The 12,368-nt window shown below is 38.7% G+C and overlaps 1 protein-coding gene across 1 annotated transcript in view; it reads right to left on the reverse strand.

Moving 5' to 3' along the window:
• The window catches only part of SORCS3 (sortilin related VPS10 domain containing receptor 3), a 774,589-nt gene that overhangs the window by 12,812 nt on the left and 749,409 nt on the right, over positions 1 to 12,368 (reverse strand). The window contains exons 23-24 of the mRNA XM_040361656.1: positions 6,561 to 6,692; positions 4,315 to 4,414 (exon numbers count right to left, since the gene is read on the reverse strand). Coding sequence (XP_040217590.1) covers positions 4,315 to 4,414; positions 6,561 to 6,692 — 232 coding nt within the window. The remainder of the gene's footprint in view (positions 1 to 4,314; positions 4,415 to 6,560; positions 6,693 to 12,368) is intronic.

Below are 12,368 nucleotides of genomic sequence, written 5' to 3' on the forward strand. Positions count from 1 at the left end.
GCGATTTTTAGCGCCGATATACCGTCGTATTTAACGCAATATTCGGTCACTAGCAGTGCAGTTTTAACCCGCGCTAGCAGCCGAAAAAGGGCTAATACCGCCCACAATGCGCCTCTGTAGAGGCACATTGCGGGCGGTATTACCACGGTTTCCCATTGATTTCCCATTGATTTCAATGGGAAGGAGCGGTATAGGAGCAGTAAACACCCCGCTCCTATACCGCTCCAAAGATGCGGCTAGCAGGACTTTTGGAGCGGTGTTTAGTGTAAAAGCCTTCGGGCTTTCACATTGAAGCCTGCAGGGCATGATTTTTTCAGGCGGTATAGCAGCACTATTTTTAGCGCTAAACCGCCTGAAAAACTTGTCAGTGTGAAAGGGGTCTGAGAGGCAATAGATGTGTTTCAGAAACACCAAATTACAGACAAAATGTAGAAGGATAGACTGGTGAAGTACAAAAATTCCAGAATTAAAATAAATAAATAAAAAAACAAATATTTGGGGTATGGTATCTTATTAATATGCATCAGAATGTGGCAATAATTGGCAACCATACACTAAATGCCTTGCAGCAATAATTGGCAACCATACACTAAAGGCCTTGCAGAGATAACTCTCTCTATAAATAATCCTTAAAATAAAAGGGAAAAAAACACAATTTTATTTAAAAAAAAATGTTTTCATGATAAACAAAACAAACTATGTTATTTTTCATTGCAGAAGTGAAGAGCACCCTGACAACCCTTATGATTCATGAAAAGATGGCAAGTATCCTCTACAACACATGCTAAACTTCTCAATGTGTGGGCCTTCGAACCTTGCGCCCGACTGGTCTAGGCCTCTCAAATTAACCTACCCCTATCCCCAGCCTGGGGCAACTTCCCTTAATTTTTCCCACTCCTCGCTTATGCCCCTTTTTCGCCTTCCTACTACCCTCTTTTTCTTCATGTTCCTCTAATGACACCTCCATATGATTTGTTTCTTTATGTGAATTTATAAAAATAAGAATAAATCTAATTTATTTTGAAAATAAAATATGTCCTACTTAATATGGAACAGTTGGCCAGTCTTAGACCTGGTTAAATTTATACTTTGTTGTGTGAGTATAAACTTTATTCTTTACTGTTGGAAGGTTTCGGAAAAATTTACCGGGGGGCCCTTGTTTCAAAGAGGTTGAGAACCTCTGACCTAGAGGGTGGTTATTAAAAAAATCAAATAGGATACATTCTTCACTGATTTTTTTCTCATTATTTGGAGCCAGTAAAGTGTGAGAATTGCTACAATATAATTTATTATGAATAGATGTTTTACGGTTGCACTGATTTCTCCTCTTGGAACATATTAATTTGTGTCAATGTCATTCTGTATATTCATGATACCATGGTCTTATGTTGTTATGACCTACCATGTTCCGTGATTCCTTTATTTATTTTTTGTACACCTTATGCAATATGTATGACACATCCATGTGATTTGTTTCTCTATGTGAAAATTTTAATAGAAATGAGATTAAATATAATTTATTTTGAAAATAAAATATGTTCTAGTTAATATGAAACAGTAGCCAGTCTTAGATCTGGGTTAATTCATATTTTGTTGTTCGAGTATAAACTTTTTTTTTTTCTGTTGGAAGGTTTTGAAAAGGTTAAGACCTAGAGGGTGGTTCTTAAAAAAAAAAACAAGCAGGATACATTCTTCACAGATTTTACTGCTATCATAATATAATTTATAATATAATTTATTATGAATAGATTTTTTTTACGGATGCACCGATTTCTCCTCTTGGAACATATTAATTTGTGTTAATGTCATACTGTATATTCATGATACTATGGTCTTATGTTATGACCTACCCTATCCGTGATGTGTTTCTTTATTTTATTTACGCTTTATCCAATGTGTATGACACCTCTATGTGATTTCTTTTTCTATGTGAAAATTTTAATAGAAATTTGATTAAATATAATTTATTTTGAAAATAAAATATATCCTAGCTAATATGGAACAGTTGGCTAAGTCTTAGATCTGGGTCAATGCATACTTTGTTGTCTGAGTAAAAACTTGACTTTTTTTCTGTTGGAAGGTTTTGGAAAAATTAGCTGGGCTCTGGTTTTAAAAAGGTTGAGAACCTCTGACCTAGAGGGTGGTCATTCCAAAAAATCAATTAGGATACATTCTTTACTAGCATGTCTCATTATTTGGAGCCCGGAAAGTTTGAGCATTACTACAATATAAATTATTGTGAAAATAAAATATGTTCTGGCTAATATGGAACAGTTGGTCAGTCTTAGATCTGGGTCAATCCTGATCTGTCCAATCCAGTTCCCTGAGTACAGGTAAGCATGTTTTGCCCTATGCTTGGAATATAAAAAGCTTACACAAGCTACATTTTTTTTTTAAAACTGCACTGCTGAGATTAAAAAACTTAGTTAAATCACATACTCCTTATCAGAAAATAAAAAGAAAAGAAAGAAAAAAGAGATTTATACTAAGAAGCCTAGAGAACAATATTGCAATTTGATACGTATGCAAAATTCAGCAGAAAAAAAAGCTTAAATATGTGCAGAAGGTAGGAAAAATGTTCTTTTTATGCAGAAAGGAATAATAAAATTAGCATGCCAGCGTGATAGAGAATCTACTTATTGTTTAGCAAAAACTTCACTTCTAAGGCAAGTAAATATTTTATCAGCCGGAACTGCCCTGAAGCTGAAAGACAGTCCGCATGTCGGTGTATTCCTGTAAATCACAATTCTTGATTTATCAAGGTGACAGAATAAGAAGCACTATATAAAAATAGATATTTTTTTTTCTCTTTTTAGGTTTCTGTTATTTTTAAAATGTTCATGGGAATTGTAGTGGGTACATTGTTTGTAAACACACCAATGGGGAAAAATATGATTATTAAATGGGGAAGTTATTTTCTGATTAAAGTGGATCTCTAATAAAGTGCAAAGTCCCTCAAACTCTGATTAAAACTACACTAGGTGAAACAATTACCACAAAGCTGATCATATCTTGGGGGTAATTGTGGTGCCGCATCCCATGCACATATGACCAACATTTTTTTGGAACCAACAGATTCCATTAAAAAAGGGTGTTTTAAAGTGGTTGTAAAAGGCTCAAGGTTTTTTTTTACCTTCATGCATTCTTAAAAATCACTCCATTTTTTTTTTTTTTTTAAAAGATTCAATATTTCAAATGTGCAACTTGATAGTGAGAATCATAAAGAAAGGTGAATCACCCGGTTGTGCCTCTACTATATAATGAGAAATGGCCGCTTGCCAGAAGGAGAGGTCAAGAGTCATAAACGCAGAATGGTAGAATCTCCTTTAACCCCTTCATGACCAGACCATTTTTTGCGAGACAGCACTGTGTTACTTTAAATTACAATTGCGCAGGCGTGCAGCGCTGTACCCAAATAAAATGTATGTATTTTTTTCCCCCCAGAAACAGAGAATAGCTAGGACAATGGTGACTTGTACTGCTGGATGTAAACAAATTACAAAGCTGTGGCCATTAAACTGAGGTAAGTATACATCTGTAAGGAGGGAAGTTAGGTTAGGTTGGGTCAGGAGAAGAGGCCAAAAAAAGATAGGTGCACTTTGTTTTAAAGTGCACTCATCTTTTAAAAGTTAGCAGGGAGGTTAGGAGCTAAGAGGACATTATTTTTTATAAATTCTTTATTTTTAACCTTTTTTTCTTCCTTCACAAAGATAATAGTACAACATTTCATATAATACATCTATACAATAGTTCTGTTATTTTACTCATAACATCTTCTCTTTGTTTACGTTACTTACACTTAACAAGCCATCAAAATCACAACTAATGAGGGAGTAATAAAAAAAAACACACACATATATATATATATATATATATATATATATATATATATATCAAATAGTCAAAAACCTTACTCCCCCCCCCCCCCCCAAATTCATCTCTCCCCTCAGTTGTCACCATATCCGATAATTGTATCCTGTTCTACTTTAATACTTTTATATTTGTTTCATTTTTATTAACCTGGGACCCCCCCCCCCCTAGTTATCCCACTTCCATTTGAAAGGTTGCCCTAAGACTTCAGGCTTAGAACTGTAGAAAGCATAGAGAAAGAAATAGTAATCGAAGAAGAAAGAAGACAAAGCAAAACAGAAAAGGACATGAGTTTTAGTCAAACTTTTCTGAAAATAGTAAGTCAAATAACTAAACCAAAATAGATGACAGCGTTATTTCAAGGTACACAATTATTTTTATTTTATTTCATATAATTTATTTATTTTAATGGTCCTTTTCCAGCAATGTCTGGTAAGTACTTACCTAGAGTAAGCTGTGTGACATATACAAAGATCTGCACTCCAGGCTTCAACTCGAACATTACAAGGTTCTGATTCAGGGCACTAAGAAGAGACTCTACAATCTAAACATGAAGATATGAAAGACAGATCAGGAAAGCAGAGATTGTATGAACAGTGTTACCAAAGAAATTTAGTTGTCTTTAAAATAAACAAAAACCCTTCTGAATCCAACGGATTCCACTGATACCTGGCGGCCAAGTGGTTGGCACTCATGTTCTCCAGCTGTTGTCCTAGGTTCAGATCCAAGAAAACAACATGGATTGGGACTTTTTTTGACTACTAAACTGCATAAAAATTACTACAAAAATGCATAAAAATTTTACTTTATCACATATCACACATTAAAAATAACATAAAAACGGTTTAAAGAATTGGTGATAACAACTTAGGGCCAGATTCACAGAAGAAATACCCCGGAGTATCTACTGATACTCCGGCGTATTTTCAAATTTGCTGCGTCGTATCTTAATTTGTGATTCACAAACAAGATACAACGGCTTTTGGCTAAGATCCGACAGGCTTACGGCTTCGTACGCCTTCGGATCTTAGGCTGCAATACTTCGGCCGCCGCTGGGTGGAGTTCGCGTCGTTTTCCAGCGTCGGGTATGCAAATGAGCTTTTATGGTGATCCACGAAGGTTTTCGCGTTCGTTACGTCGTCGCTAGTCGTTTTTTCCCGTCGCAAAGTTACGGCTGCTTTAACATGGCTTAAATTTAGACGAGCCATGTTAAAGTATGGCCGTCGTTCCCGCGTTGAATTTCAATTATTTTTTTTTTTTTTGCGTAAGACGTCCGGGAATACGAAAGTACGTTACGCACGTCGCCGTTCAAAAAAATGACGTCACTTCGCGCAAAGCACGGCGGGAATTTAAAAATGGAGCATGCGCAGTACGTCCGGCGCGGGAGTGCGCCTAATTTAAATGGTACACGCCCCATTTAAATTAGGCGGGCTTGCGCCGGACGCCTTTACGTTACACCGCCGTAAGTTTACACGCAAGTGCTTGGTGAATCAGGCACTTGCGCTGAAAACTTGCAGCGGTATAACGTATAGACCATACGTTACGCCGCCGAAGTTATATGTGAATCTGGCCCTAAGTTATTGGATATAAATTTCTCACGTTCCAACATGTTTCAAAGACAATCTCTTCTTCAATGGAACTGAGAAGGTACAAAGGAACCAAAATAGACCACATAGCATACAGCTGATAAAAATATCACCACACTTGAGGGATACACCACCATCATTCTATGGTAAGCCCAGGATCATCTCCCTCAACAGGATCTACAGACAATAACCTTTATAGATGTTAAATCTCCCGCTTATGTAGATCATAAGAACAAGATGGACCATGAGGCAAATTAAAGGGAGTTATGCTCCAAGAATGTGACACAGTTGAAATGTTTTCATATGAACATGTCACCGAAGAGTAGGCTCAAAAGACTCAGCTACTACTAGGTTCAGATCTCAGGCTGTATCTGCATGGACTTTTCATGTTTTGAGGGTAATTGTGGCAGTTCCACCCATGTGTTCCTGTTTCCTTCAACAATCCAAAGTTGTTCTGGAAGGTTAAATGGCACCATATACAGTTGGAAATATTAGAGTCAAGATCCTTTGATAAAAAGGAACTAATATGAAGGGTTCTACTGTATGCACTGCATTATATGTTGATGCTATTTAGACACAACAAATAATTGTTGGCTGAGCTTCCTACCTAACTGCTGGATTCCTCATAGGTGTAAATGGGGGATTGATTTAACGCTGCATGACCCAAAGTTGGTAAAGAAGATTATGTTTGCAGCAGAGATAGGAAGCAAGAGATAAAGGGGTATATACTGGCAAACCCTATTTTTTATGTACGTTTTGGATATAGTGTATTTTTATTGCTGCCTGTGTATCAACTAGGGAAATGCAACCCTCTATTGGTCCTGGTGACCATTGTCAACAAGCTACAAAGTTATAGGAAATCCAAAATTGACAGTTTTCACCAGAACAGAAAAAAACTGTGGTACTAACAATCCAATGTTAGTACAGCTATCTCCCCTGATGTGCTATTGTCTTTTGACAGGGGGACTGAGCAGCCAGCTTCTGTCGGACCAGCTGCAGTACACACGGGCCGAAAGTTGAACGGTTCAATAGAAACAGTATACAATAGAAAGCCAACACACTATGTCCCTATGCAAAAATTCAGACCGTAATATGTTGACTCACCTGCTCCAAGTCCGCTTTGCTGCCTTTCCTCCGCTCGCTGACATTTTTTGGTGGTAAGATAAAAAGTTCCGCTGATGTTGGGAGTCCGGGAAACATGGCTACTAGAATATGCTCCTCTGGGATATGGGTGACCTGCAATATAAAATATACTATGATTCCAAACATACTATTCACACAAATTATTCAAAATGAGTGCCAAGTCTGTCTGCACATTGTTCTGATAAAGAATATGAACTATCACCCACATATGGTGACCATATCCCCTGGTTAAACCTCTCAAATCTACACTAAGACTGATGTGGCAGCACTTATAAACTGCACTTTTAAGCTGAACTGATGGGCGCTGATGGGGCTGCACTGATAATCAGTGTATATATTGTTCTTGCTGTGCCCTGACAGTTCCACTCTCCTTTCCTTACACACTGTCACTGTGTGAGGAAAGGAGAGCCGATACATTAACCTCTTGCCGACCATCCACCGCAGTTATACTGTGGCAGGTAGGCTTGGCTGCGCAAAACGTTGTAGGTGTATGTCGGGCTCGTACACGGCGATCTGTGGCTGCACGCTCCCATTGGCCAGTGGGGGGCCAATGAGCGGATCCGGCGGACTCGATGTCTGCCGGCCACCTGCGATCGCTCGCCACAGTGACAGAATGGGGATCTTCCTGTGTAAAGAAGGCACATCTTTCTGACCGGGGAGATCACACAGATCCTGTCTTTCTGCTATGCAGGAAGACGGATCTGTGTTTTGTCCCAGTGAGCCCATCCCCCCCATACAGTTAGAACACACAGTGAGGGAACACAGTTCACCCTTTGATCGCCCCTGATGTTAACCCCTCCCCTGCCAGTGTCATTAGTACAATAATAGTGCATATTTTTAGCACTTTAGTGTCAAAAATTTCCATTAGGTGATTCCCCGATCTGTCTGCTGCAATCCCACTAAAAATCACTGATCGCCGCCATTACTAGTAAAAAAGTAACAAATAATAAAAATGCAATAAATCTATACCCTATTTTGTAAACGCCATAACTTTTGCGCAAACCAAACAAATTTGTTTTTTACATTTTGGGGGGGAAATGTTTTATAGCAGAAAGTAAAAATTCATTTTTTTTTTTCAAAATTGACACTCTATTTTTGTTTATAGCACAAAAAATAAAAACCACAGAGGTGATCAAATACCACCAAAAGAAAGCTCTATTTGTGTAAAAAAAATAACATCAATTTTGTTTGGGTACAACATCGCATGACCACGCAATTGTCAGTTAAAATTACGCAGTACAGTATCGCAAAAAAAATTGCCTGGTCATTAAAGAGGAACTGCAGTCTGCTCACATAATTTGTAGTAAAAACATCTTTGCCGTTCTGAAGCTTCCCTCCAACTACTTTGCACATTATTTTTTATATACTGTAATTCTGTACTTGCTAAATATGCTGCATAAATCTAGTAGTGGGAATCTAGACTGAGGACTTGTTCACATGGGTGTACCTACGCATACATTGGTGCGAAGGGCCATCTATGCCAGCATGGAATGTACATATGTCCTGTACATCCCTGTACAGACAGCCTATTAATGCCTATTGGTAAGCTGTATGTATTGACACAGCCACTCGTCCCTGTTTGAAAGCCATTGAAGGTGCATTTCCCTGAATACAGACAGTGTGGAAAAACATACCAAAAATCTGCACAATTTGGGCTGCTAAACCACACCATCTGTTCATGGCAACCAGTCTCCTCTACTAAATGCATTACATACGTTGCATTTGATTGTTAACACCATTTATACAACTGGAAGTATATCTGTAGCACACGTATTCAGGAAAAAAAGGAGTTTTATTTGTCATGATTAACCACTTGATCCTCCGCAAGATTAACCCCCCTTCATGACCAGGCCATTTTTGCGATACGGCACTGCGCCACTGTACCCAAATAAAATGTAATTTTTTTCCTACAAACAGAGCTTTCTTTTCGTGGAATTTGAACACCTCTGCCTTTCTTCTTCTTTTTTTGCTATAAAACATAAAAAAAAATGCCGGGTGCTGGGAGATAGAGTGCCCGTGACACGCAGATCGGCTTCTGCTGTGAATTATCACAGCAGAGGTGCCCCACCGGTGGTGCACACGTGCCCCCTATAGGCAAAAGTGTAGAATCACATATTTATATATTTATATATATATATATATATATATATATATATATATATATATATATATATATATATATATGTGATCCTGCACACAGCTGCCGCCCTGTAGCAGTAAAAGTGCTGTAGGGCGGTCAGAAAGTGATTAAAAGACCCCGTAATTGGCCCCAATGCCAACGCGTATCTGACCAGTGTGAGCCTTAGCAAACTTGAACCTTCATACACATTGCATTTTAAAATATACTTACCTAAACAGGTAAAGGGTAATCAGCAAATTGTGACACAGAGAATAGAAAATATATATTCATAAACCACAACCAAGCTAAACAAATAAAAATACAATGTAACAAAATATGATAGAATGCAACTACAAGGGAGAGACATGGGGGTTACCTAGAAATATAAATAATCTCGAAAACAGACCTATATCCCAACGCTGATTAAGTCCCTGTGGCATATGAGTTTTCAGTTTGTGTATCCACCTTGCCATTTTCATTAACAGTCTCCTGAGATCAACCCCCCCAAGCAGACAATTCAACTCTTTCTATGTCATAATATTGGAAACCCTTTAGGTCACCATCATTAACATTTTTAAAATGTCTAGAAACTGCATAGAGGTGCTTCACATTGGGGTTGGTGGTTGCTGTACAGCGATCTCCTATTCTCGTTCTTAGGGAGAAAATGGTGCACCCCGCATATTACAACATATTGCAACGAACACTCTGAACAAATGATCATATAAACAAATGTTTTTACACTACAATTAATGAAATCCCAGATGGGATAGACTGCACCAGAAACCGGGGAACCTCTTGTGTTTTTATATGTAGTTTACAGGATTTACACATCTTTATCTCACACTTTTATACTATTGATGTGTAACCTATTTGGTTCTGCACCCCCAAATTGTTCTTGTCCATCTAAAATAAATCAAAATTGATTGCATAAAAAAAATAGCTGTAGGAGCTGGGGGACAAGTGAGGATTAAAAAAACTCCAGTTTACAAACTTTAGTGGGTAGCCATGGAACATTCAAAGAACTTTGTCCCAACGATTTTAGAAAAAGATGAAAGCTGTATTTGGAAATGTAATTTTTATTTACAATGTTACAAGATCTACACATTATATTATTTGTTTTGCTTGGTGGATTAAAGGACTGTATACAATGACATTAAAAATATTTGTACACATCTATTGTCTGAGAAATAAATGGAGGGATTATAGTACCGTAAAAAGGGGACCAAGAAGGTCCTCAGTTATTTTTAGAGATAACGTATCTTCAAGCAGAAAGATCTGCAGTAAACCAAGAATTCTTTAATCACATATTTTCAAGAAGATGTAAGCATCATAAATAATACATTCCTCGTTATTTTCCATAAACAAGGACCTCTGACATGGAAAACACAAACTGAGCCACTTAAAAATCATGTTTCTTCATCTTTTGTTATTGCCATCCTGTCCTCATCTACTGAGCATTTTCTAGCTAAAATATATTCTGCTGAAAATCTGAAATGATTGTCTGACTCCCCAGACTTTGCCAGAAAAACTTCAGCTTAGAAGAACAGGAAGGTTACTGAGAATCATCAGTTGCAAAAAAAAGCCATTTGGAAAACAATGACCGCTTTTCTTTTTTCATTAATTTGGGCTATACTCGGAAATATCACTAAGGTTGTAGATTACATACATTTTATATGGTGCATGGCATCGTTGTTTGAGGCAAAAATAGTTTCTCCAAAGACTCTACCTCAGATCCTAAGCATTTTACCACTGGCCGGAGTGCAAGAGGCATTTCATGGGCTTCCTGATCATGTGATCACTGTGATTGATTGTTACAGTAATCACATGATCATCAACCCATCATACCGGCTTCCAGTCTTCAGTGTGATCGAGAGCTGTCGGAGACAGTGAGGTCACATTGTTGGGAGCACATAATTTGAACTTGCTCCCAGAACAAAACGTATATCAGATGTATACATATATGTGGCAGTGTGGCATAAAGCCCACTCGGTATAGCCACATATTTGTGTGAGGCTTTTGAAACATGTACCATGTTACACTACTATTATTTAGGATGTAACATGGTGCCAATCGAAACGCTCACCACCCCCCCAAATCCTCCCTGTGACAGTGGACAATGTAGGCACAAGTGAACACTTGTGAGTCAATTCTGGTATTGGGGTGATTATATTCATGTGGCAGAAGCTTTTTCCCAATGAGTTGCACCAGTCCAAGCTGTACTTTAGGGCATGGCAGACCACTTTTTTGAACAAAGCGGGAAGTTCACATAAACGTCAGTTGCCCATGGGGTTCCTCTACATAAACATGAATAGTCAACTGAAAATGCCACCTGGCTCCCTTGTCAGCAGCATTTCTGCTCTTCTTACCAGTTCCTCTGACTGTGTTGCCCAGCTCTTCTGATTCGCTTGGCTCACTTAGCCTCTAATGTCAGCACCCTACTGTATGGCCCCCTCTTGGCCTCTGGATAGGGGTTCCCCTGACATTCCAATAGAAGATGTCCTTACTCCAGGGACAAGACCTCCTGTCGGCTGGTTGAGACACATCTGACCCCTAGTTGAGATCACTTGTCTCTTGACTCCTGGCTGGGGCTCCTCTGATCCTTGGGGGAGAGAAGCTCCCATATGGGTGATGTCTCCAAACTGGGAGCCCTGAGCTATCCTCAGGCTTGAGTATATAATGACCCTGCACACCTGTGTACTCAAAGAAGCTGCCGGCATACAGTAAGATCCAGACACAGGATTGAAGGTTCTGTCCCACCCAAGACACTTTGGAACCTTCAAGCTCCAAGCCCCAATCCAGGTTTACACAATCCAGATAAAGCCAAAAATGCAACATTCTCTGCTCATAAACAATATTATGGAACCTTGCATTAAATCTTAATGTGGATCATGTGCCATTTTATCCAAGATTTTGACAGTACCATGGCCATCTTCACAATAGACATTCAATTTGCTGCACATTTTGATGTGTTTCCATTGATTTTCATTGATTGTTAGTCTAAGTCCAGAACCACAAACGACTATGTAGTGTGAAGATTACCTAATAAATCCATCCATATGTGGGTGCAAAATGCTAATCAATAAATGGCCAATGTTCTGGTGCTAAACTGGGAACTATGTAGTGCAGTGTTAGACAACTCCCTTTATATAGGGCGTCTCAGTGTGACCCCTGGCATTACAGTGTATAAAATGCTACAGAAAACAGTCTACTACACTACAGGTATGCTTGTGGAGATAGCCAGAGACCACAGGTATATTACAGGAAATGATCTGAGACCACAAGCATGCTACAGGAGATGGTCTGAGACCACAGGCTTGTTATACAAGATGATCAGAGACCACAGGCATGTTACAGGAGATGGTCAGAGACCCCATCCATGCTACAGGAGATTGGCAATGACTGCAGACATGATGTGGCTGGAGACTGAGCATATGCTGCAGGAGACTGGCAACATGTTACAAAAGACTGCTAGAGATTACTGACATTATAGGTCCTTTACAATTCAGCTCTCTAAACAGGCCCCTCAAAGGAACTACTGACACCAAATGTGATATTCCTTTTAGCAATGTCCCTTATAAAGGTTGCAAAAAAGAAAAATACCCTAAGTCCTCATTCACACAGGCGTACCTATCTGAACACCCCTGCGAAGG

The sequence above is a fragment of the Rana temporaria genome, chromosome 8 (genome assembly GCF_905171775.1).
Source record: "Rana temporaria chromosome 8, aRanTem1.1, whole genome shotgun sequence".
NCBI classification, from domain to species: domain Eukaryota; kingdom Metazoa; phylum Chordata; class Amphibia; order Anura; family Ranidae; genus Rana; species Rana temporaria.